We start from the raw sequence: 23068 nt of genomic DNA on the forward strand, positions 1-23068 counted from the left end.
CTGTCTCCATAACCTGTGTTGTGCCTACCTGCCCCTACTTTCTTGCCACCTCTTTGATTAATGCACTTGGTATGGCACCCACTATTGAATGCTTGGTTTTGGTTGGCATCAAGGTTGATAATCTTACCTGCACAAACATCTATTTTGCATGCTCTGGTATCCCTTATTAGTTTTAGGTTGCTGGGCACAGAAATGTTCTGAATCCATTAATTAATTAAGTTTGAGGCAGTTCTTTGTTTGCTACCTGTGATGGATTTCTTTTAAGAGTTATACTACAGTTATTTTCTATTTTAATATGAGACATTTTGCTGGCAGTTTTCAAGTTTCATGGTCAGAAACAGCTCTGAAGAGTACAAAATGAGATCTTGTCCATGGCTATTTAATATTATACTATAAAATTAAGATGACAACCCTACATACTTGTGTATATGCTGATTTCCACCTGCTTCCTTGATTCTCAGAAGGAATCAAAGAAAGGAATGCCTTGGGAAGGGAGCAGAAAATGAGACAATGCCCTGCAGGTGTCCAATCCAGAGAAAGGGTAGAAGAGCTCTTACTTGAATTTAAAGGTCTCTCCAAGCTCCACCGCACTGCCTGGTGTGATCTCAAAAATCCCACTGAAAGGATAGGGATGTCCTCCATAGGCAAACTCTAGCAAGAAAAAAAAAGACCGTAATTAAGAACGTAAGAGCAGCATTTGCGGTGGGATTCTGGCTCAAGTTAAGATAGGGTACAGTGCGACACTTTCCATCTACGGCTACGTAACTTGCTTCTCTTCCTCCTTCAAAGAGACCGGACTAGTCTGCAATTTAAGGTAAAGGTATCTCTGTCAGTCATGGTCATGTGGCCAGCATGACTATACACCAAAGATGCACACGACACTGTTATTTTCCCACCGAACTGGTACCGATTGATCTATTTGCACTTGCATGCTTTCGAACTGCTAGGTGGGCAGGAGCTGGGGAAAATAACAGGAGCTCACCCTGTTGCACAGAGCTCGAATCTCAAACCCAGGCTGTCATTACTCCAGCTGACAAGCTCAACCTCTTTAACTACTCTGCCCCTTAGTCTGAAATCTACTCCTATCTACTGCAATCTACTCCAATGTATTTGATCAAACAGGGCCTTTATGCCGAGCTAGCTTTCAGTCGGCATCAAGCACCAAGACTGAAAGGTAAGCTGCTAGATTTCTGGAATATTCTGCAGCTTGCTCCAGTCCATATAATACCATGTGCAAAAAACAAATATTTAATATGAATTCACTAAGTATTATTATCACATCTTGTTTCTTTTCTGGAATTAAAGGGTGGCAATCAAACTTTCTACGTGTGCGTGTCAGATGTAAATCCTGGATGGTCAGCTGCTTTGGAAGTGTCATCCAATGATTGGATAATGGTAGTGGTGGTAGAAGATATACTTGTAACAACACGTATAACAAAATACCGATGCATGAAATGAAGCTGTACATGACGTTTGACTTGCCATAAAATGTCCTCTCCTTCCATCCTACTTTCCATTAAATCTTCCAAGATGTAATTCTGTGGCCCTTGAGCAGATTCAACCTCACTGAACTACCTTGATCCCTAAAGGATTCCCCCCCCCTTTTTTTCATCATAACTTTGTAGTAGAGTTTGAAGCAACTGAATAAAATTGTGTAGAGCAAAGGAGAAAATTCAGCAGCCTGAAACTCAGCCCAACTCTCAGATTATCTTGTTGCAATTCTAATTTTCTTTGGAATCTGCTCTGAGAGATGAGTCCAATGACTAATATGGTAGTCAGATTCAGGAACCAGGTGATAATATATTTGTTCTTTCCCTGAAAGCAAGAACTAGCTAGTCTTAGTCCCGGACTTTTATTTTTAAAATAGGACACTGCTGAATAAATATACAGCTTTGCAAATGAGGTTGCATTCATTCTTGAATAGTCAGAAACCATTGGAATAATTATGCTCAATTCTTAGCAACTTCATACAATTTCTAACAATGGCTAGGAATTATTGGAATTGCAGCCCAACAAATCAGGAGATCAATCATGGGAATGTTGAGTGATACATCCATTAAAATACAAAGAAGCTTTTGCATCTGAGAGCAATGTGACAAAGATCTTCAGATTATTTGTATTTATTACATGTGCCTTTCCAATAAGAGCTTAAGGCAATTTATTTGAGACTCTTCCTTCAAGTTATCCCAATTGTAACAACCCTATGAAGAAAATTTGGCAAACATCACCTAATTAGTTTTCATGATGGAAGATGAATTTCAACAGGGATCACCCCAATCTTAGCCTAACACCTGTATCACAATACTTCAAGTTCTGCAGAGCTACCATGCAGCTCTTGGCTCCTCAAAGCAGTTCAGCAGCACTTCCATCTTTGACTGCACCCCCTGAGTCATCTCCTCGACTCTTTAAGGCAGAGATGAGGAACTATGGCCCCTTTATGACTTGTGGAGTTCAACTCCGAGAAGTTCACAGGTCATAAAAGGGCCATAATTCCCCACCCTTGCTTTAAGGTGACTCATAGCTCTTAGAACAGAATTGTGTAAAATTGCGGAGTCTGTAATTTGAGTTGCTTTCTGCTTCCAAAATGGATCCCATGTTTGTAAAATGCAAGAAAAAACAACAACTCTCTTTTGGAGTGAGTAAAGAAATATATTGAAATAAAGGAAAATATCTGTGCTGCTAGAGATTTTCCATTTCAAAGATGCCGAGTTTCAAAAATTGCTGCCTCGAATCTCACAGTAACTCCCAATGATATACGGTATTGGCCTACAGTTTTAATGTACCTTATCATATCTGCAGTCACATGGTTGTTTACAGCCTTTGATGTCGAGACTTGGTTCACTTAGTGAGATGTCTTTGAATCAGAATCAGCCCTCATGACTGTGGACAAATGTCCACCATCTCTGCCTGTCTCAGCAGCAATCCACAGATCTTTTAAGGATATTTCAGTTATCCAGATCCTGTCCATCTGTTGTCTTTCCCTTCTCTTATTTGCCTCAACTTTGCTAAGCGTGGACTGCCATCCATTTGTATCAGATGCCCGTAATAGCTGAGTGCTACTTGCTGCTTGTTGCCTCAGGGGAGCCATCAATCTTCATTTCATCCAGGATGGGCTGATTGATTCTTCTTGCAGTTCATGATCATCTTAGCAACCATTTCCCAATCCATAATTCAAGAGTATCTCCTACCCCTGGCTCTTTCTTAGTATCTAGTTCTCACAGCCATACATTATACCACTAGAAAAACCATTATATTATTTTTAATATAATTTTTAATCTATTCAGTGGGTTTCCATCTGCACTTTTGCTTTCTTAAGTGACTGCTGCTCTTAGCAGCTGTGCCAGCCCTTCACCACATGTAGGGTTGTTGTTTTTTTGCAGCCCTATTAAAAAATACCATTTTTAATTCTCCCTAAAACAACCTCAAGGAGACACCACCCCCTTTGTTTGTTTTTTTAAAGAGGAATATTATAGCTATTTTTAGGCATAATTCACAGAAAACTCCATACCTCTACCGTAGATCTCAATTCCAGAATGGAAGACTCCAATACCCAATGTGGAGGTGTATTCATTTATCCAGTACTAGAGAAAGACAGATTTAAAAGCATTTAATGATAGAGCAATGCTAGAACAGTTTTTGTTTTCTTTCCCTTTCTCCTGCAAGCTTTGGATTTGAAGCTAAAATATAAAACCTTTAACAGTTGAAAATAAAATTGCACAAAAGGTAACAATTTTTTTAAAAAAAAAAATCCTTAAGATAGCTTAGTCAACATCTGCTTAGATGTTCAGACCTGAAGAAGCTTCTTGGATGACAAGCCTTCAAAAAAACAAAAAACAAAAACACCTAGTTGCCTCTTGAAAAAGCACCTTTGGGACATCTGCTTAGCAGAGATTCAAATGCTTCTAGAAGGATCACTTCCTGAGTTTTTGAAGGCCATGACACATTTTTGGACTGCAGTTGTCTGCAGTCTGTGGAACAACAGAACTGAGTGAGAACACAGGTTGTGACAGTATGTCAGAACTATCTCAAAAACCAGTCTGTCACATAAAATTGTCACTGGAGATTGTCAGGGGAAAGGGGTGGAAGATTCATATGTTTGCCCAAGAAGTTGCTGGTGTCCTGAGGTACATAAAGTTGGAAATGGGAGCTCCCTCAGATTTCAGAATATTACATGGCGTGTTGATTGCAGCTGAGCAGAGAAAAAGAACTGCTTACTTGAAGTAAAATGCACAATAAAGGAAGCTCAAGTTGAAAAAAAGTTAAAACATGTTTCACAATTATCACCATGATTGTGGTATAGATTGATATAATGATGACATCTTGTGTTAGCTTATCAGCCATTGTCACCCAAGCCTGCCTCTTTTAGCCTGGGCTTCCCCATTCTTTTGAGACTTTTCTTTTTTTTTTTTTTTAAATATAGTTTATTAATTTTTACAATTAAAACCAGTCACAATACATACACAAATAAGCAAAAGAAAGAAAGAAAAAAAGAAAGAAGAAAGAAGAGGAAGAGAGGGAAAGAATTTTGAGAAAAGAAAGAAAGAAAGAGGTTACAGGATTAAAAGTATTCTTATTTTAACAGTTTGCAAGATCTTCTTTTGTTTTCATCACCTTAACTTGTGTCATATAACCACACCTGTTTTTAACTTATATCGTTACCTCGTTATTATGTATTGAGACTTTTCTTGATAGCTTGTATGTAATGTATGTGGGAATGTCCTTGGGAGACAGGAGGGGCAGCTGCAGATTGGACAACCGGCATATAAAAGATGGCTTAGTCCTCAGAAAAAGAGGATGCTGTGGGAAATATTTCAAAGGGAACCCTCCCTAGTTTTCTGGAGAGTAAAAGGAGGTTGGGGTGGGGGATACTTTCAGTCTAGCAACATTTTGTTAATGTAATCTTATAATAAACAGTTCATACTCCTGGTTATGCTTCTTGTCTGGATTACATTGCTGGGCTAACACAGCTCTGCAGAGATCTATGGGAAGATGGGACTATCGAAGAGAAAACATCACCCCCACCAATACTGACAGGACAAGATATTGTATATGAACAGCAAATCCCACCCCCTTCCAGCATTGAAGATGTTACCTAGCCAGGTAATGAAACATCTGCACAAAAACAGCCAAGCTCAAAGAGCACCGAGAACTACACAAGATGGAATTTTTATGGAAACTTTCTCTGCCATTTCTGAGGCATCTGCTTTTTGCTTGGTAAATTTCTGTAGGTCTTTTCAGGATAAGCACTGAGCCTTATTTAGGTGAGAGATGGGAAGGAGAGAAATGTGAAGGTAGACCCTTCACTGTTGAAAATACATTGATTACAGCCTGTGACAACAGAGCAAAGGGGCTCTCTATGAACTGTGGAAATATGAAATTATAGATGGATGGAATTTCTTTTACTTTCTAGCTCTGTCTCAGAATTTGAAGAAGTAGGGGACAAAATTCTTTCTTATACCTTTTCGGTATGAGGTGTAAAAACTACTACTAGGTACCATATTGTTTTAACTTATGTAGAACTTCCCTTTCTCCTTCCCTAAATTCTGCACTTACTTTGTCATCATTTATGTTTGGGAATATTGAATGAGTTGTCACATAGGGTCTGGAGGGATGGTGATATTTTGGAACAGAAAAAAAAATGGGTAGTTAAAAAAAAATGCACAGATTCCAAGACTCAGCCAACTTATCTGACTGCTAACTCTTTTCAGAAAGTTTACTCTCAATATTCTTCTGCAAATACATGCTCTTTCATCCAAACTAGGAAGACAGACTAGGAAATCAGCTCCAAAGAAAATAAGAAGTGCTTTTATTGAGGTTGGTTATAATAGCAGAACTCATAAGTCTGATTTTGAATATGTACCTCCTCTCCCTTATTATACTCCAGTGAATGGGAGCTGTATCTGCCTAAGCCACTTCTGAATGGTTTTTTATTTCTTAAGGCTTAAAAAAATATCAATCCCCTTTGTCTAGGTAATGTTTATTTCCATCACAGTCTCTTTCTAATTCTTTACATTCACTGGTATGGACAACTAGAAATCTTGCCTTCGCCAGCAACAACTTAACTGTACAGAAAGTGATTTCTTGATCAGTTTTCAAATCCTACAGTATGTAATACACATGCATGCAATGCTTTTTCCAGCAATTTAGTCCCAGATGTGTTAATAAGGGTAGCATTTAAAATAATTTTCAAGAAACTTGCACTGGTTTAAAACGATTGTGATTCCCTTCTTCCTCATCACAATGAATAAGCATGCAATTCAAAGAGAATGAATCTTCAACCTGTGTGTGCTATATAAATTTGCAAAAAAAAAATCATGAAGATTGACAGTGCTGGGTGAATGGTGTCAAGAGAGATTTTAGGGTTTCAGTGTATTGGTTCAGTTTAGGATTTTCCAAGATCAGATTTTCACTTTTGAGAGACATACTCAAGTTCACTTTGGAGGGAGACACTCAAATAAATACATTACAGATAATTGTTCTTCTTTTCTTTGTTTATATTGGAGCAAATATGTAGTTTGGGGGGATGGGACTCCACAAGGATGAAGCATAGAGGCTGTTCTACTGTAATGATGAAAGTGAAATTAGATACATGTTTATGGATTTAATATCTTCTTCAGATGAAATCTCAGCCTTCTGTCACAGATATTGAAGATCCAAGCCCTTCTGAATCTCTCTCTGCATTTTAATATGCCCATGAGGATATTCCATGTATTTTCAAACATCACAAATGTCTAGAAACCTGCTCAGATTGTCAATATGCTGATTTTATTTGATGTGCTAGTTTCAGAATCATTGATTCTGATCCTCTGATGATAATGAATCAGTTGGCAAATTTAGTTAATTTCTCCTGGCTAATTGACTAAGTTGCTGTCAACCAATCCCTCTGCTACAATGAGAGTTTCTTGCCATCTGGATTGTATAGATCGACAATCTCTAGATGATCCTAATATGTTGGAATATCAACGACTGTAGCATGTTCGTGCATAATGATATGCATAATCTACTTTCCTTGCCTTTCTACTTGCATTATTGATAGTCTGCTATCCCTAGTAGCTCACTAAGTATCTGGCGATGCATTTTGAGTGTACATTATGGTTGCACATAAAACAGAGTTGCCTTATTAGTCAACAAACAAACCCCAAAGATGCTTCAAAGGAGACAGCTGCAACTCAAATAATGTAAATTCCTAATTCCAAACAGCCCTGCCAGCAAATTTCTACAGCTCCACAAATGTATTTCCTTCCAGAAAGCCCCCTAGTATTTCTTGGTTACTGTCTGAGAAATCAAGGCCATTTAAGAAACTCTCAACAAGTGACAACACCTGGTTCATCTTGGGTAGACTCAGAAGCTAAGCTGAATTGGGTCTTGTCCACAATAAAAAATGTTTAGTCCATCTGAGTTTCTCTATGAGACTACTGCCTGTTCTAGAATAAGGGTCAGTGTCTGGAAAAATCGAGATTGACAGCTATGCTAGGGAAAAGCCTGTCAAGAAAATTGCATGGACCCACTCACCAGGAGTCAAGCTTGACCTATAGGAGAAACTTTACCTATTAGGAAAAAAAATCTTGGAGATAACCCAAGTATTTCAACCTGTCAAGTCTTCCATTAAGGTACACATCTCAATATACCTGTAAAAAGGACAACTTCTTTAGTTGGAGCTTTGCATAATCTTCTAAATTTGACAGCAAAAGAAAGGTGTTATAAGAATGTACGGTATCATGTAATTTTCTGAATGCATACTGCACTCGTCCTGACCCATGTCTGTTGGAGAAGCACATACCTTGTACTAAGCCAAAGTGTAATTAGCTTTTGGCTTAAGATATTATATAAATATAAGTGTTCCCAGGTAGGAAAGAGGGAAATGATATGTTTCTGAAGCTGACTTAATCAAATGCTGTGACTTACAGTATATGCTTTCATTGGATGTTGAGATCCAAACTCTGTCAAGGACCTTGGAGTTCTTGTCTCTAATGATCTAAGTGCTAGAGCCCACTGTAACTACATAGCCAAAAAGGCATTAAGAGTTGTTAACCTAATCCTACGCAGCTTTTTCTCTCTTTTTCTCACACTACTAACGAGAGCATACAAAACATTTGCTAGACCAATACTTGAATACGGCTCATCAGTCTGGAACTTGCATTACGTATCTGATATTAACACAGTTGAGAAAGTCCAGAAATATTTCACAAGAAGAGTTCTCCACTCCTCTACTCGTTGCAGAATACTTTATGCCACCAGACTTGAAATTCTAGACCTAGAAAACCTAGAACTATGCCGCCTTCGGTCTGATCTAAGTATAGTATATAAAATTATACATTGCAATGTCCTACCTGTCAATGAATACTTCAGCTTCAACCATAACAATACAAGAGCACACAATAGATACAAACTCAAGGTAAACCGTACCAGACTTGATTGCAGAAAATACAACTTCAGCAACAGAGTGGTCAATGTCTGGAATACTCTACCTGACTCTGTGGTTTCTTCCCCAAACCCCAAAAACGTTAACCTTAGACTGTCTACTATTGACCTCACCCCTTTCCTAAGAGGTCTGTAGGGGGCGTGCATAAGCGCACCAACGTGCCTACCGTCCCTGTCCTATTGTTTCTTTTTTATTTTTCTTATATGTATCCATTTCATGTATTCATAACTTTGTTTATACTTATACCTGTTATCTTATAATTGCCTGACAAAATAAACAAAATAAAGTAAGTAAATAATGGTAGCTTTTGTGTGATGACAACACTGGGCACTTGTCATTCTGAGAGGTCCTTGGTGTTCTCTGAGCTCGATTGTTTTCTTGCAGACGTTTCATTACCCAAACTAGGTAACATCATCAGTACTTGTGATCAGTGCACTAGCACTGGTGATGTTTACCTAGTTCAGGTAAAGAATATCTGCAAGAAAACAATCAAGCTCTGAGAGCACCAAAGTCCTCTCATTTCAACCCCGAGTTACAAATATTTTCCTTTATTAGTATTTGCCATACTGATCACATCACATTTTGCTGTGGACAAACTTGGCTGTCCTAGTTAGAAAACAATGGATTACGGTTCAATGATTGATGTAAATCCAGCCAGAGTTGGTAAGCTTAGTAAATCATGGCTGAACACCCCATGATTTAGTGAGGTTTGGGAACCCTATGAAAACCTATAGAGCAGAAACATTTCATTTATCACTAATGTTATGGCTGAAAATGCCATGGTTCGGGTAGCTAAAATGATATCATTGGTATACCAGAGGAATTTCAGCAAGTTTTGGGGATATACACACACACACACACATGCACACACACACACACTCTGCAGAAGTACAAATCTTTAGGGAAATACCTGCTGAAGAAATTAAAGCATGCATTCTGATTCCAGTCTCATGACTGTTAGGAGAAAAAGCAAAACACCCCAACACCGATGGGCTGCAATTGAATATAGCTGCAATTGAGATGCTTCAGAATAAAATATGGTTCAATTATAAAACAATGAATGACAAACTTCACTTAAATATTAAATATTAAAGTTTAAATTATGTGTGTGTGTGTGTGTGTGTGTGTGTGTGTGTGTGTCTGTGTGTGTTTTCTTAAGTTTTCGCGGGTACTTACATGTATGGTATTCAGCTCCTGATGAGGTGGCGGATGGTCTCCTGAGGGATCTCCTCCCACACCTGGACTAAAGCATCCCCCAACTCCTGGACAGTCTGTCGTGCAATGTGGCGTTGGTGGATGCAGCGAGACATGATGTCCCAGATGTGCTCAATTGGATTCAGGTCTGGGGAACAGGCGGGCCAGTCCATAGCGTCAATGCCTTCGTCTTGCAGGAACTGCTAACACACTCCAGCCACATGAGGTCTAGCATTGTCTTGCATTAGGAGGAACCCAGGGCCAACCGCACCAGCATATGGTCTCACAAGGGGTCTGAGGATCTCATCTCAGTACCTAATGGCACTCAGGCTACCTCTGGTGAGCACATGGAGGGCTGTGTGGCCCTCTAAAGAAATACCACCCCACCCCATTACTGACCCACTGCCAAACTGGTCATGCTGGAGGATGTTGCAGGCAGCAGAACGTTCTCCACGGCATCTCCAAACCCTGTCACGTCTGTCACATGTGCTCAGTGTGAACCTACTTTCATCTGTGAAGAGCACAGGGCGCCAGTGGCGAATTTGCTAATCTTGGTGTTCTCTGGCAAATGCCAAATGTCCTGCACGGTGTTGGGCTGTAAGCACAAACCCCACCTGTGGATGTCGGGCCCTCATACCACCCTCATGGAGTCTGTTTCTGACTGTTTGAGCAGCCACATGCACATTTGTGGCCTGCTGGAGGTCATTTTGCAGGGCTCTGGCAGTGCTCCTCCTGTCCCTCCTTGCAGAAAGGTGGAGGTAGTGGTCCTGATGCTGGGTTGTTGCCCTCCTATGGCCTCCTCCACGTCTCCTGATGTACTGGCCTGTTTCCTGGTAGCTCCTCCATGCTCTGGACACTACGCTGACAGACACAGCAAACCTTCTTGCCACAGCTTGCATTGATGTGCCATCCTGGATGAGCTGCACTACCTGAGCCACTTGTGTGGGTTGTAGACTCCGTCTCATGCTACCAATAGAGTGAAAGCACCACCAGCATTCAAAAGTGACCAAACCATCAGCCAGAAAGCATAGGAACTGAGAAGTGGTCTGTGGTCACCACCTGCAGAACCACTCCTTTATTGGGGATGTCTTGCTAACTGCCTATGCTTCCCACCTGTTGTCTATTCCATTTGCACAACAGCATGTGAAATTGATTGTCAATCAGTGTTGCTACCTAAGCGGGCAGTTTGATTTCACAGAAGTGTGATTGACTTGGATTTACATATATACACACAGTCCTAACACACACACAAATACAGTCCTAACTCACACATAGTTCTCCCAACATGTTTCAGGTCCTTTCAGCACGTTTAAGGTTAGCAGGAAGACTATAAGGAATGTGAAGGATTATATACCCAGACAATTAATTGCTGCTATCACAGCATTTGATTATGTCATATATCATATTCATTGCTTTATTAGATGTATTTCCATCCTGGTAAATTGCTCCCTTTTTCTTTGTGCAATTACCTGTTTCTGAAAGTGCAAGAACAGAAAGAGACAATAAGCTGCCTCCTTTCCTGTTTCTTGTGATGTTTTCTTTTTCTTTTTTAAAATAATTGAGTTATAAGGGTGATTTTGGGGGGGATGGTTGAGGAAAGCATGAGATGTTTCTCTTTCTTCGTGTTATAAAGAATTGCAGTTTTGTTCTGTACCCTCTTCATATTTGTCTGGTCTTTAAGAGAGTGCTAATGTTGAATCACTTCCTTCTGATTTGCTCCCAAGCACAGAAATATGGAGTGTATATTCTTGACCCCTCTCCTGCTCAGATGTGGTTAGGGGGACTTTACCTATTTCTACATTGTTTTTCCAGTAAAGAAATTTCCATACTGTTATAGTTACAAATCCTCAATAATCCTTGCTCAAGTTAGATTTCAGGTCTTAGAGAAGCTCAAACACATGCACAGAATGCTTCTATTTCCAATGGAACATCCAGTCAATGTGGTTGGGGCCCAAATGGTGCATCTCAAAATATTAAATTAGGGAAAGTTATACATATTTTCAGATGTCAATGATGACTGCTTTCATATTGCTTTCATATTCTTTTTTAAAACTTTAAGTTCCTCTATTTATAATGTGTAAGGGAGCAGAAACATAAAAAAGGCAACTTGAGCTGAATTTTAGAGGGGAAATGTTGGGGAGGAGGGGGAGGAAGACAGTCTCTCCATGCAACATACTGTACTATTATGATATTCAGAAGCTGAACATTACATACAGCTTGTGACTTTGTTGTATTTATAAGCAATGTTGTTGTTTGAAAATGAGCAAGAGCTCCTAATCCAAACCTTTATTAAAAAATGGACATTTCCTCACCGCCACTATCTCTACTTGTGTAAAAACAATTGGAAGCTTCTGTGATCTTCTTCTCGTCCACAAACCTACCTCACAATACTGAGACTGGTGTGAACTAATATTCTTAAGGAGAATACAAGGAGTAGCCTCCAGTCAAGGCCTTGCACTCCCCCATCCATTGGTCTGTTCCATGCAGTGTACATTTGCTTATGGATTCCCCGCTTCCCTTGAAATGATGTTGGGAGCAGAAAGCAAAGCTGTGAAAGCACAATTGTCCTTAACATTAAGAGATTTGTTGAAACGAGAGCATTTTGGCATGATGCCATGGCAGCTCAACCTCTACAGGGAAGAGAGAGAGGCTGGCTTAAATCCAAGCGTTGGAACAAATCAAGTTTCCATCAATGGGAAAATGGTCTGCCTGCAAGTTCTGCAGAGCTTCACTACTGCAAATGGTAAAATGGCCTTTTGGGCAACTCTACGTACACTGCAGCTGAACCAGAAATGAATCAGCTGAAAGCGAACAACAATGACAGTGTGAGACTATGCACAAGAAGGGCTACTTCTGAAGGACCTGTTGTGGATGTTTTCCTTACCGAACAACTTTAATTAAATTTGACATTGACGTCTGATAAAATGTTCTGCAGACATGGGCTTCCTGAGGATATTTTGCTTGTGGATATGCCAAACCTTCTTAATGGAACTTTTTGAGGGTCCAAATGTTGTCATTTTTCATTTATACTTTGAATTAGGGCTGCACATATCTTCAAAAGTGGTATTTTGGAATGCTTGGGGATGGGGAAGAAGCAAATTTGATGTGCATGTGCCCACATAGAAAAGCAGCAAGGAACTGCATCTCTGTTTGGTTTGGTGGCTGTGGTGCCTCAGAGAGAAAGTCCATTCAGAGAGTGGTAAGGACAGCTGAAAAGATTATAGGAAGCTTGCTTCCTGTCATTCAGGATACAGTTTATAAGTGCTATGTGCTTAGAGCTCAGAGCATTGTTAGAAGACACCACACCAACTTCACAGTCTGTTTCTGTTGCTCCCCTCTGGGAGGAGCTTTCGAACTATTTCTAGCAGGACTACCAGATTCTGTAACAGCTTTGTTCCCTATGCCATCCATCTGGTAAACTCACAAGATTTGTTTCTCTCACCATGTACATGTATACATTTGAACTAGACTGTGTTGTTTCTCCATGTCATATAATATATGTGGGTATATGCATAATTTTGTATTTATTTATTTGTCATGTTTATGTATTATATATCAGAGGTGGAGGCCCTTTGAGAGCTGTATGCAACGGAATTTCATTTTAACGTATTCAGATTAGTGTACTTTCAAAGTGATAATAAAGTTAGTCTAAGTCTAAGTCTAACAACTTCTGAAGCAATTGTGTAGGGCTTGAAATATTAATTTTTTTAAAAAAAAGAAGGATTTTGTTATACCTCTTATATTTTCCAAAGAACTGTTTCAGTCAGAATCACAGCACTTGCAAAACTCCATCTTGTATGCTTCAAAATCTGTTCAAAGTTTCATACTTCTCGTTCCCTTGTTCTTATATCATCATGCCTGATAAATGTTCTAGGTAACTTGAAGGCTTACCTGCCATTTTCAGATACTTTGATTAATGTATCATCCAGCTAAGGTTTGGGTATTTTTTTGGATCAATAAAGATTCCGTTTGTAACCCAATATTCTTTACCCAACGCTGCTTTTAATGTTTTTCTTTCCAGAAAGAATCAATGAAGAAGAAAAGGTCATGATGGCTACATATCTCTTTTAATGAATGACCTTTGGATCCCCCCTGAAGCAGTATTTCAGACTTTGGATTGAGCCAATCAGTGGAAAACAAAGTCTTGGCGTAGATGTGGATTTGAATTTGGATTCCAATTTCCTGTACGATCACTAGATTTATATAACGATTAGTAGTATCTTTACTGGATGCAAAGAACTGAGTGCAGAGAAGAGAAGAGATTGGAGGCTAAAACATATGAAGAACGGTTGCAGGAACCGGGTATGTCTAGTCTGATGAAAAGAAGGACTAGGGGAGACATGATAGCCGCCTTCCGATATCTCAGGGGATGCCACAAAGAAGAGGGAGTCAAGCTAATCTCCAAAGCACCTGAAGGCAGGGCAACAAGCAATGAATGGAAACTAATCAAGGAGAGAAGCAACTTAGAACTAAGGAGAAATTTCCTGACAGTTAGAGCAATTAATCAGTAGAACTACTTGCCTCCAGAAGTTGTGAATGCTCCAATACTGGAAGTTTTTAAGAAGAGATTGGACAACCATTTGTCTGAAGTGGTGTAGGGTTTCCTGCCTAGGCAGGGGGTTGGACTAGAAGACCTCCAAGGTCCCTTCCAACTCTGTTATTCTATTCCAATAATTGCTTTTATTTAATTGAAGATCCTGCTTTTTAACACTCTCTCTCAGACCTCAGTAGGCTCAAAGCCAAGGGTTACTTGAGTGTTCCTGGCCATGACTACCTGATTTACCTTCCAAGGAGGGTTCCCTGGTTTGAATTAATCATCTTACCAATAGTAAGAATTGGGTTCATATTCATCATGGCAACACGACTTGTTCAACTGATTTAGTTCAAAAGAGAATTCTTGTCTTTCGGCAGAAAATGTACAAGAGGTATACAAACTTTTTTTTAGGATAGGATGCATAGTTGGACAAGCATAAAAGCAAAATCGGTTGAAGAAAATCCCAATCGATTTTCATAATAAAAAGCAGCCTTAAGTTCCTCAGAGAAGTATGAGGGAGGAAGTATTTACAAAGATATTTAAGGATCTTTGGATCTGTGGGAGGAAAGTGCCCTTAGACATCTATTCAACAATCTGTTTTGCAGTTTTTTTCAAAGTCTATCAGGGACTTTTTACATAGACATCGTTCCATCAATATATAGCTATATTCTTACTGTGCCAAAACCAAACAAACCACATGATGCTCTAAGGTGCCATTTAAATTCAGCCACTGTGTCATATAAAGTGCACAAAATATATAAAAGTAGAAAGGTTACTCAGATGTGGCCTACCACAAATAGTACATTCGGCAGCTATCAATCATTTGAAGACCGCCCTGCCTCATACTGTGAACAAAAGCAACCCGCTCCCCCACTTGCATTTCACAGAAAAAAGGCAGGTTAAATCTCCTTTCCTTTCATTGGGATGACCAATATTCTCAGTGCTGACCCTTGTTAGAGAAATTCCATTCGCAGAGTTCTCCTTTCAACCCAAAGCAAAAGTGTTCTGATTCCTGCAGGTTGTTTTTTTTAATGTAGTTTAACCACACCACAGGCAAATGGTATTTTCAAATGGCCCATCAAATGTATTGGCAGAAATATGAAGGCAAGGTAGGTCTCCAAATGTTTTCAGTGGTGATTGTAGCATGGTTCATTGAAAAAAGAAACAATGAGAGGATGTCTCTCTGGGATTAGATCCCAGGGTGGTGGGTGGTGGGTGGGAGACATCCCTGAGGCAGACAGATCATTATAAAAGTGTTTATTTTATTCCATTTGTTTAGAATATTTTACACATAGCTTTTAATGGCATGTTTAAGAATAAGATGTATCTACCAGAATAGATGTACAACTCACATAAAATATCAGAACACCCCTAAATAATCTCAAGATTGAAAACTAAGCCTAAACCATGATTCCTCAAAGTGATATTGATCCCATGAACCAGCTGGGTGCATGGAAGTAGAAGGGAAGAAAGAGGAAGAAGAGGAGGAAGGGGGGGAGGAAGATAGCCCTTCCATGAACATCTTGAGCTTATAGCAACCATGTATAAAATAACAACCTGAAAAAGCGGGGGGAAAGCTGAGATTGTTTGAAAAATATAATGAAAATCGATGAGCAGATTTGATAGCTATGATGTCGGAGCCTCAGTTCTTTGGTGAATAGGAGGCAGGAAATGAAGAATGAACTGCATGAGCAGACATTTTCCTGTCCCTCCCTTGCTTGTAATGAGAACATGAAAGGGGTCCTGCGGCTCAGATCTTGTGACTCCAATTCTGATCCTCCAGGGGTCAATCAGATATTGGAGAGTTTTGCATCGTGCATGCCCTGGAAGCAATGAATAAGTGCACCATTGTGCCTACCATCCCTGTCCTATTGTCCCCATTTATTCGTACCTATTTCCTGTATTCTTACTCAGGTTTATACTTACACCTATTATCTTGTAAGCGATTGACAAATGAAATAAATAAATAAAATAAATGAAAATGTGGATAGAAAGCAGCCACACCTAGCAGCACATTTCAGTTTTCAGCTCTTTAAATAACGTGCACCAGGAACCTTGCTCTGAGTTGAATCAGAAGGAGGGAAACAAAAAAAAAAAGGGAAAAATAATCTAACCTGTAGCTCTATTCCTCTGTCCTGTTTCTTTGCTTACTTCAGTGGGATATAAGAAAATAAAATGTAGGAACCAGTCACACCTCTTATTTCCTTTTAGCACTCTCTGTGTGCAGCACATAAATAAACTTCTTCCAAGTCTTTCACCGTGACATGCAATTATTTTGCAGCATGTAATTCAACACTTACACTTTAAGCATACATTTCTGGAGTCATTAAAGCTATTACCAGCTGGAAAAAAAAAGAATATGGTAAATTTAAAAGTAAAAGTAATGACTACTTGCATGCTTTCTGGCATGCTGAGCACTTTTTAAAAGTTTCTCCCTCTCTCCAACCTTTTTGTTCATCAGAATTCATGCAAGATTTCCCACTTTGTCCATTAATCTTTTCAAAATCTCATAGGCTTGTCTTAGTAAAACAGAATTATATCTGTGTTGTCCCTGTTCTCTTTCTTTAACATTTAAGTGACCTCTCATTTAAAGTCATCTGGATTTAAGCCTAGGCAAACTTTACAGTATGGCCATAAATATTAAAAAAAAAATCATCATATAAAGAGTTTAAGTCCGGGGTGACTGAGAATCTCCATGAATACGAGGAAATCCTACACTTTCTTTAGATTAGGGCAGGCCAGCTTCAGGCTGAATTTATATATGATCTAAGCTAGCAATCAGAGAGTTTTTTAATTAAACAAATTAAGTCAATATTACAGTCTAAGTCAAACTAGGCAAAAAATATGGTGACCAAAACTGGTGCGGCTCTACTAAGACTTTATAAAGTAGTACCAATGCTTCACATGAATTTCATTTGGTTAGATAGGGCCCAGTGTTTGTCTGTTGAGATCCATCTGAATCTTGGCCTTATCTTCTGAGGAGTTGGCTGTTCCTGCCAGTTTATCTGGCATCTGAAAACTTGATGAGTTCTCTTTCTAAATCATTTGGGCAAAGTCTAATCATTTATGAAGATGCTGAGAAGTAGTGGGGTCTAAAATAGAGTCTTGGGGTACCCCACTGCATACAAGATGCAATTCCATTGATGTTGTGGTTAGCCAGCAGCAGGTGCAGATGGCTGAGGAGAGTGAGGACTCAGATGAGGGGCTAGGACCATCAGGGAGTGGACTGCTGCCTTCAGAGATTGTGGGGGCTGGCAGCAGTGATGAGGGAATTCCCAAAGAGCCTGTGCCAAGTGTGTGTGCATGCAGGATTGCTTGCAGAAAAGACCAGCTACAACAGCAGGGGCAACTCGAGAGTGAGGCTGCAAGGTAATGCCCCTCCTTCAAGAAGTTAAAAGCCAGCTGTGAAGTGAACGTTCTTTGTAGGAAGCAAAGACATTTTGAAACTCAGCCTCGTGGACATTACATTTGGTATATGAAGACTCTTGTGTTGTAAACTATTTCTTATCTGGGGTTTTGTTTTGTTTTTTGGCAGACTTGCAAAAACTTGGCAAGGCTCTTTCTTGTCAGAGCTAATTAGTTGGAAGCAGCCTTTTATCTGTGAAGAAACAGAATTCATAGATGAAACACTAAAAGGTTCTGCTGCTGCCTTTGTCTTGTGTTTGCTCTCTTGGAAACAGGTTTGGGTCAGAACAATTAAGGATTATACCAGTGGTGAGATTCAATTTTTTTTACTACTGGTTCTGTGGGCATGGCTTGGTGGGCATGGCAGGGGAAGGATACTGTAAAATCCCCATTCCCTCCCCACCCCACTAACCTGCTTTCCAGCTCCTTTCTCCTGTGCAGGGCAACAAAAGACGGGCCAGCCAATCAGCTGGGACTCGGGAGGCAGAGAATAGATGGGCGTGGGGCAAGTCAGAGGTGATATTTGCCGGTTTTCTGAACTACTCAAAATTTCCGCTACCGGTTCTCCAGAACTGGTCAGAACCTGCTGAATACCACATTGGATTACACATTGAGCACACTTGGCCAGCCAGTTATGAATCTGGTGGTGATGCTATCTATCCCACATTTTTAACTTTCATTTCACACCATCCCTTTATCACCATATTCATCTGAATAGTTTGAACTAAGATCAAAAATTTCAAGAATGTCCTAAAATGGAATAATATAAATGGGCAGAGCATATTGTACATTTTTCTTGCATGCCCAGACCATGGGGAAAAATGTATAGGAAGATCTTTTCCAATGTTGTTTATAAAATTTACTGCAGAGATGATGATGAGATGATTCATTGGAAACTTGTCAGACAACTTGCTAACCTGCTTCAAAGAGTAAAGATGAAGATGTTTTTACCTGTTAACTTGGATTAAACACAATGAAAAGCTAAACCCCTTTGCCCAAAACTTGTGTTGTATTGACCTATTCCCAATGCCTGGGTTCTCACATTATGCTAAACATGTTTAGCCCTGGTTTATTGGATAAACCAGTGACTGAGCTTGCACAGCACAGGCAACTCAAACATTGTTTACAATAGGAATATTATTCCTATTTGCTTGACAAGCTTCTCCAGTATCTTCTATTTTAATTTTTTAAAGTTAGAATCACTTTATTGTCACTTTAAATGTACACTAATAGGCATACATTAAAATGAAATTTCATTTCATACAGCTCTCAAAGGGTCACCCCCTCCAATATATACTACATAATCATGACAAATAAATATATATATAAATGCATATAAGTTCCCTTCTAAGAGGCTTTTTCTGAGCATGTTCTTTGGGTACTTGCTTCATCCATGAAAGATTTATCTTCCTCTATTGTTAGTGTGATCTTATTCCAATCTTTTAAGGGGAAAGAATAACTGAGAATTTGTCAAAGTTATAATAAACAATCTTAGACAGTGTCTTCCAATTGGCAGCTTCACACCTAAGATCTCATGAGTTTACTATTGACTTAAGAATGGCTCAGAGCAGAGCACAGAGATTTTTGAATGAGATGAGCTAGAGGTAGACAAAAGCAGGTGTTAATTAAAAATGTATTTTTGCTGATGATTATTTATTTATACAGTGGAAATGTATTTTTAGAAGTGGATTTGGGAGATAGAGATGAAGGAATGTTTATTTTCAGAAAGTGGCTGCAGAGTTGCAAACACATTCACTGCTGTCTCGTTCAGCTTTGGTTGTCTGCTTTCATTAAGCTGTGACCTTGATGCCTTTTTTTAAAAAAAACAAACAGGAATAAGCCTTGGTCTTGTATATGAATAGGTCCTTATAGGATGCACTGCACTTCTAATAATTTATCTAACTTTTCTATAGGAAAAAGGGGTACATGCAGATGGTTTTGTTCTGTTCAAGAAAGATGTGAGATAGAGAGATTTCTGTGGCAAATTTATTGAGACTTCCCTGTAAACAAGCTGCAATTTCATCAATTAACTGGGAATAAGCTATATTACATTTACTGGGACTCGGCTTGGAGTCAGACTTAGAACTTAGAATAACTTTATTGTCATTTTTGAATGTACTCTATAAAATGCACACAACTCTCAAAGGGTCTTCACCTCCAATATACACTACATAAACACGACTAAATAAATAAGTAAATACAAAATTATGCATATACCCACATATATTATATGACACAGAGAAACAACACAGTCTACTTTGGATGTATACATATACATGGCAAGAGAAACTAATCTTGTGAGTTTACTAGACGGATGGCATAGAGAACAAAGTTATCACAGAATCTGGTAGTCCTGCTAGAAATACTTCGAAATCTCCTTCCTGAGGGAAGCAACAGAAACAGTCCATTACATAAACAGACAAACAACATAAACAGACCAGAAACATTAACAGAGACAGAGCTGACATGCAGATTTCTCAGCTGATGTGCTTGCTTATTTCTGTATTAGTGTTCAGGAAAAATATGTGTAACTGGGACCCTGACTTTGGAAGAGGCTAATATTTCTCAGCTTTGATGGGCTTCTGTCTTCAGAACTGATGGGCTTCTGTTTTTATGAAAATATAGTGAATTTTTGATTGATTGATAATGGGCTGTTTTTAACTCTCAGCAATCACATGGATATATTTCCTTCATGATAATATAATAGAATAAATCTTTTTAAAATGGATGACTTGAATCTTTTATTTGGTTAGATTCTCCTTCTAGGAGTTAAGAGGCAGAGAAGTGCCGGAGGAGGGATTAAAACTATTTCACACACATTGCACACTATCCAAGGCACACTGAAATAGCCATGATTCTGAAATGTTGATCAGCATCAATATACCAAGGCAAACCACTTTGGGTTTTTAGCACATTGCATGATCCAATCTGCCCATTTTCTCTGCCCCTCCCCCTCACTCTGACTTTAAATTTGATCTGCAGTCAAATTACATTTAATGGAAAAAGAAATCCCATTGAAACCAAATTCCTCTTTGTGCACGTAGCAAAGAGTATAATCCAAGTTTATATTTCAACAGAAAATGGGTGATAGAAGTATTTGGCAAGACAGCGATATGCTATTTATACATTGGGAAAATGATCAAGGAAGACTATGTCGTTCTTTAAAACATTTTCCTTTGTATTGGATAATTAATACAATTTGTCTGTATATTCCCTAAGCAGGCATAAGTAATTTATTCACACATTCAAAGACAGGTAACCTGGGGACCATGTCTTCAAAGATGATACTGTGCACAATCTTGCAAATGGTTGCACGATCTCTAACACTTTTGAGCGCAAGCAATATTCTCATAACCCAAGATGCAATGACTGGTTGCCAAGCAATGTTGCTAAGCACAATCTCTCCATTGGTGAGACAAGAGCTATTGAATGCTATGATGCAACCACCCACGCCATGGATTCTTTAAAACTGCTTAAAGCCTGGACTGAGAATTGTCTACATATCTACCTACCTATTTATCTATCATCAGAAATGCAGGCTATGGTTACTCTCTCTCTCTCTCTCTCTCTCTCTCTCTCTCTCTCTCTCTCTCTCTCTCTCTCTCTCTCTCTCTCTCTCTCTCTCCTTCCCCCTTATATTTTCCAGATGGGTATGATTTTTTTTGTTGTTGTTTCATTGTTTCTGTGTCCTATGATGTAAGCCACTGAGTCATCTTGGAGTTCGGCTTCTACGTTTTTTTGTCGGCATCTAAATAACGATTTATCAATTCAAGTGTTATTTTAAAAAAAGATTGGTGATAAAAGCTTTCCAAAACCTTGGGATGTGCATTATCTCTGTTATTTTTAAGACGTTAGGAAGCCCTTAAACTGTTGTATTCCAATCTGCTGGAAAAGTAGATGGTATTATTTTGTTTCCAAACAGTGATCAGAAAGAACCGTGCCAGTGGTTCTTAAGTTTCCCTTTTTAGACTGAGAACTTTATCATCATTGGGAGGATATTGAGACTTCCCCTGGCAATGTGGCACCCAGATTGTGTCTCCAGATATCCCAAAATAAGTACAACCAATAAGCATTTAAAAGAAATTCAGAATGCTGAAATTGCATGAAGTTATTGAATTTCATGACATTTTGGAGTTCTTGCCTGAATACTGCAAGCTTTTAGCTGGAAAGGCAAAAACCTTGAATGATCCAGCAACCTTCTAAAATTTTGGTCGTGTTTTATTTCATTTCATTTTAGTGCTAATCTTAAAGTCTGCCTGGGGATTATGGTGGAAACCACTGATCTGGTCCAATATGAATAAAAAAATGACCCAATCAGTAAGTCTCATTCCAAGTGTCTTCTGATCATGATGCATTTCTGCAAACAATTTCAGGAATCAGATTTGGGGTAACTACTTCATGTGATTCTCAACAACAATGAACAAATATTTGTTTTCCTTCCTGACTTTGATAAATAAATGTGTGTTGCATTTATGGCTTTCTCACATAGTAATATTGTTGTTTTAATGATGCTTCTTAGCTGGAAAAATGAAAGATCCATGGATAAAATAAAGTCAGAATGTAATCAGTGCAGTGCATAGACAGCTGTATGTGTAGAGGTGTAAATGGCAGAATGGGAAGACAAAAGCCACAGAAGTTACCAACTGCCAAAGAAGTGACCAGTCACAAACTTGCTTATCAGAGATATCACCAGTTTACCCATGGCTAAGTCACTCCGGTGGCATAAGAGTTCAATTTGTCACTTTTAAAATCACTTTTAGTGTCATTTGTTCCACTTGCCTGGACCACTGAGCAAGAACTTATAAAAGGTTACTCACCCTTGTTTAGTTATTCCTATTGCAATCAATTAACAACTCTATCTAGAGCAATTTCTATTTCACATAAAAAATTTCCTTCCTTCCTTCCTTCCTTCCCACAGCATCTGCATTATTTTTCTATGGGTTATGGGAACAGTTCCAGTTTTATAAAATAGTTAGCTTGCTTGGTGAAATACAGCTGCTGATGTTCCTTCTTTATGTAACCAATTCTCCTTTACGGTTGGCTATTCTGCCCTACATTCTGAATAATTTGGTCATTGATCCACCTACATTTTAATTAGGTTGAGCATTTAAGTTGCATTAAAGATGCTCCCTAATAGGAAACAAAATTTCAGACTCAGAGGAGATATTAATATCAGAAAACATAGCAAAGATTTCTAGCACTTGCCTAATTTGGTTTAAGATCTAATATAAATCTAAAGCCTCAATCACAAGATGGTCACAAATGGATGGCTATCAGGCTTGAGGTTAATGTGAGTTAACTGTTTGAAATACAAATTGTACATGCGGGTTCCAAATGACAGTTTCTATTTAAGAACCCCAGTTACCCTTTTCTTTACTGATTGCCTTCTCCTCTTTCTCTCCTGCTTCAAAGGAAACTAGGGTAAATGGTTTCTGGATTCACACCGTGCATTGAATTATAAACCATGCCACAGAACTCAAGCGAGGATTAAAAGTAATGGAGCACAGCATGGT

At 38.9% G+C, this 23068-nt stretch overlaps 1 protein-coding gene across 1 annotated transcript in view; it reads right to left on the minus strand.

The window, feature by feature from the left end:
• LOC113414289 (deubiquitinase DESI2-like) overlaps positions 1–23068 on the minus strand; it is a 50590-nt gene that overhangs the window by 16832 nt on the left and 10690 nt on the right. Inside the window, exons 2-3 of the mRNA XM_026671110.2 lie at positions 3509–3581; positions 558–651 (exon numbers count right to left, since the gene is read on the minus strand). Coding sequence (XP_026526895.1) covers positions 558–651; positions 3509–3581 — 167 coding nt within the window. The remainder of the gene's footprint in view (positions 1–557; positions 652–3508; positions 3582–23068) is intronic.

The sequence above is a fragment of the Notechis scutatus genome, chromosome 1 (assembly GCF_049901735.1).
Source record: "Notechis scutatus isolate UNSWTSFEM ecotype Mainland chromosome 1, rNotScu1.2, whole genome shotgun sequence".
Taxonomy (NCBI): domain Eukaryota; kingdom Metazoa; phylum Chordata; class Lepidosauria; order Squamata; family Elapidae; genus Notechis; species Notechis scutatus.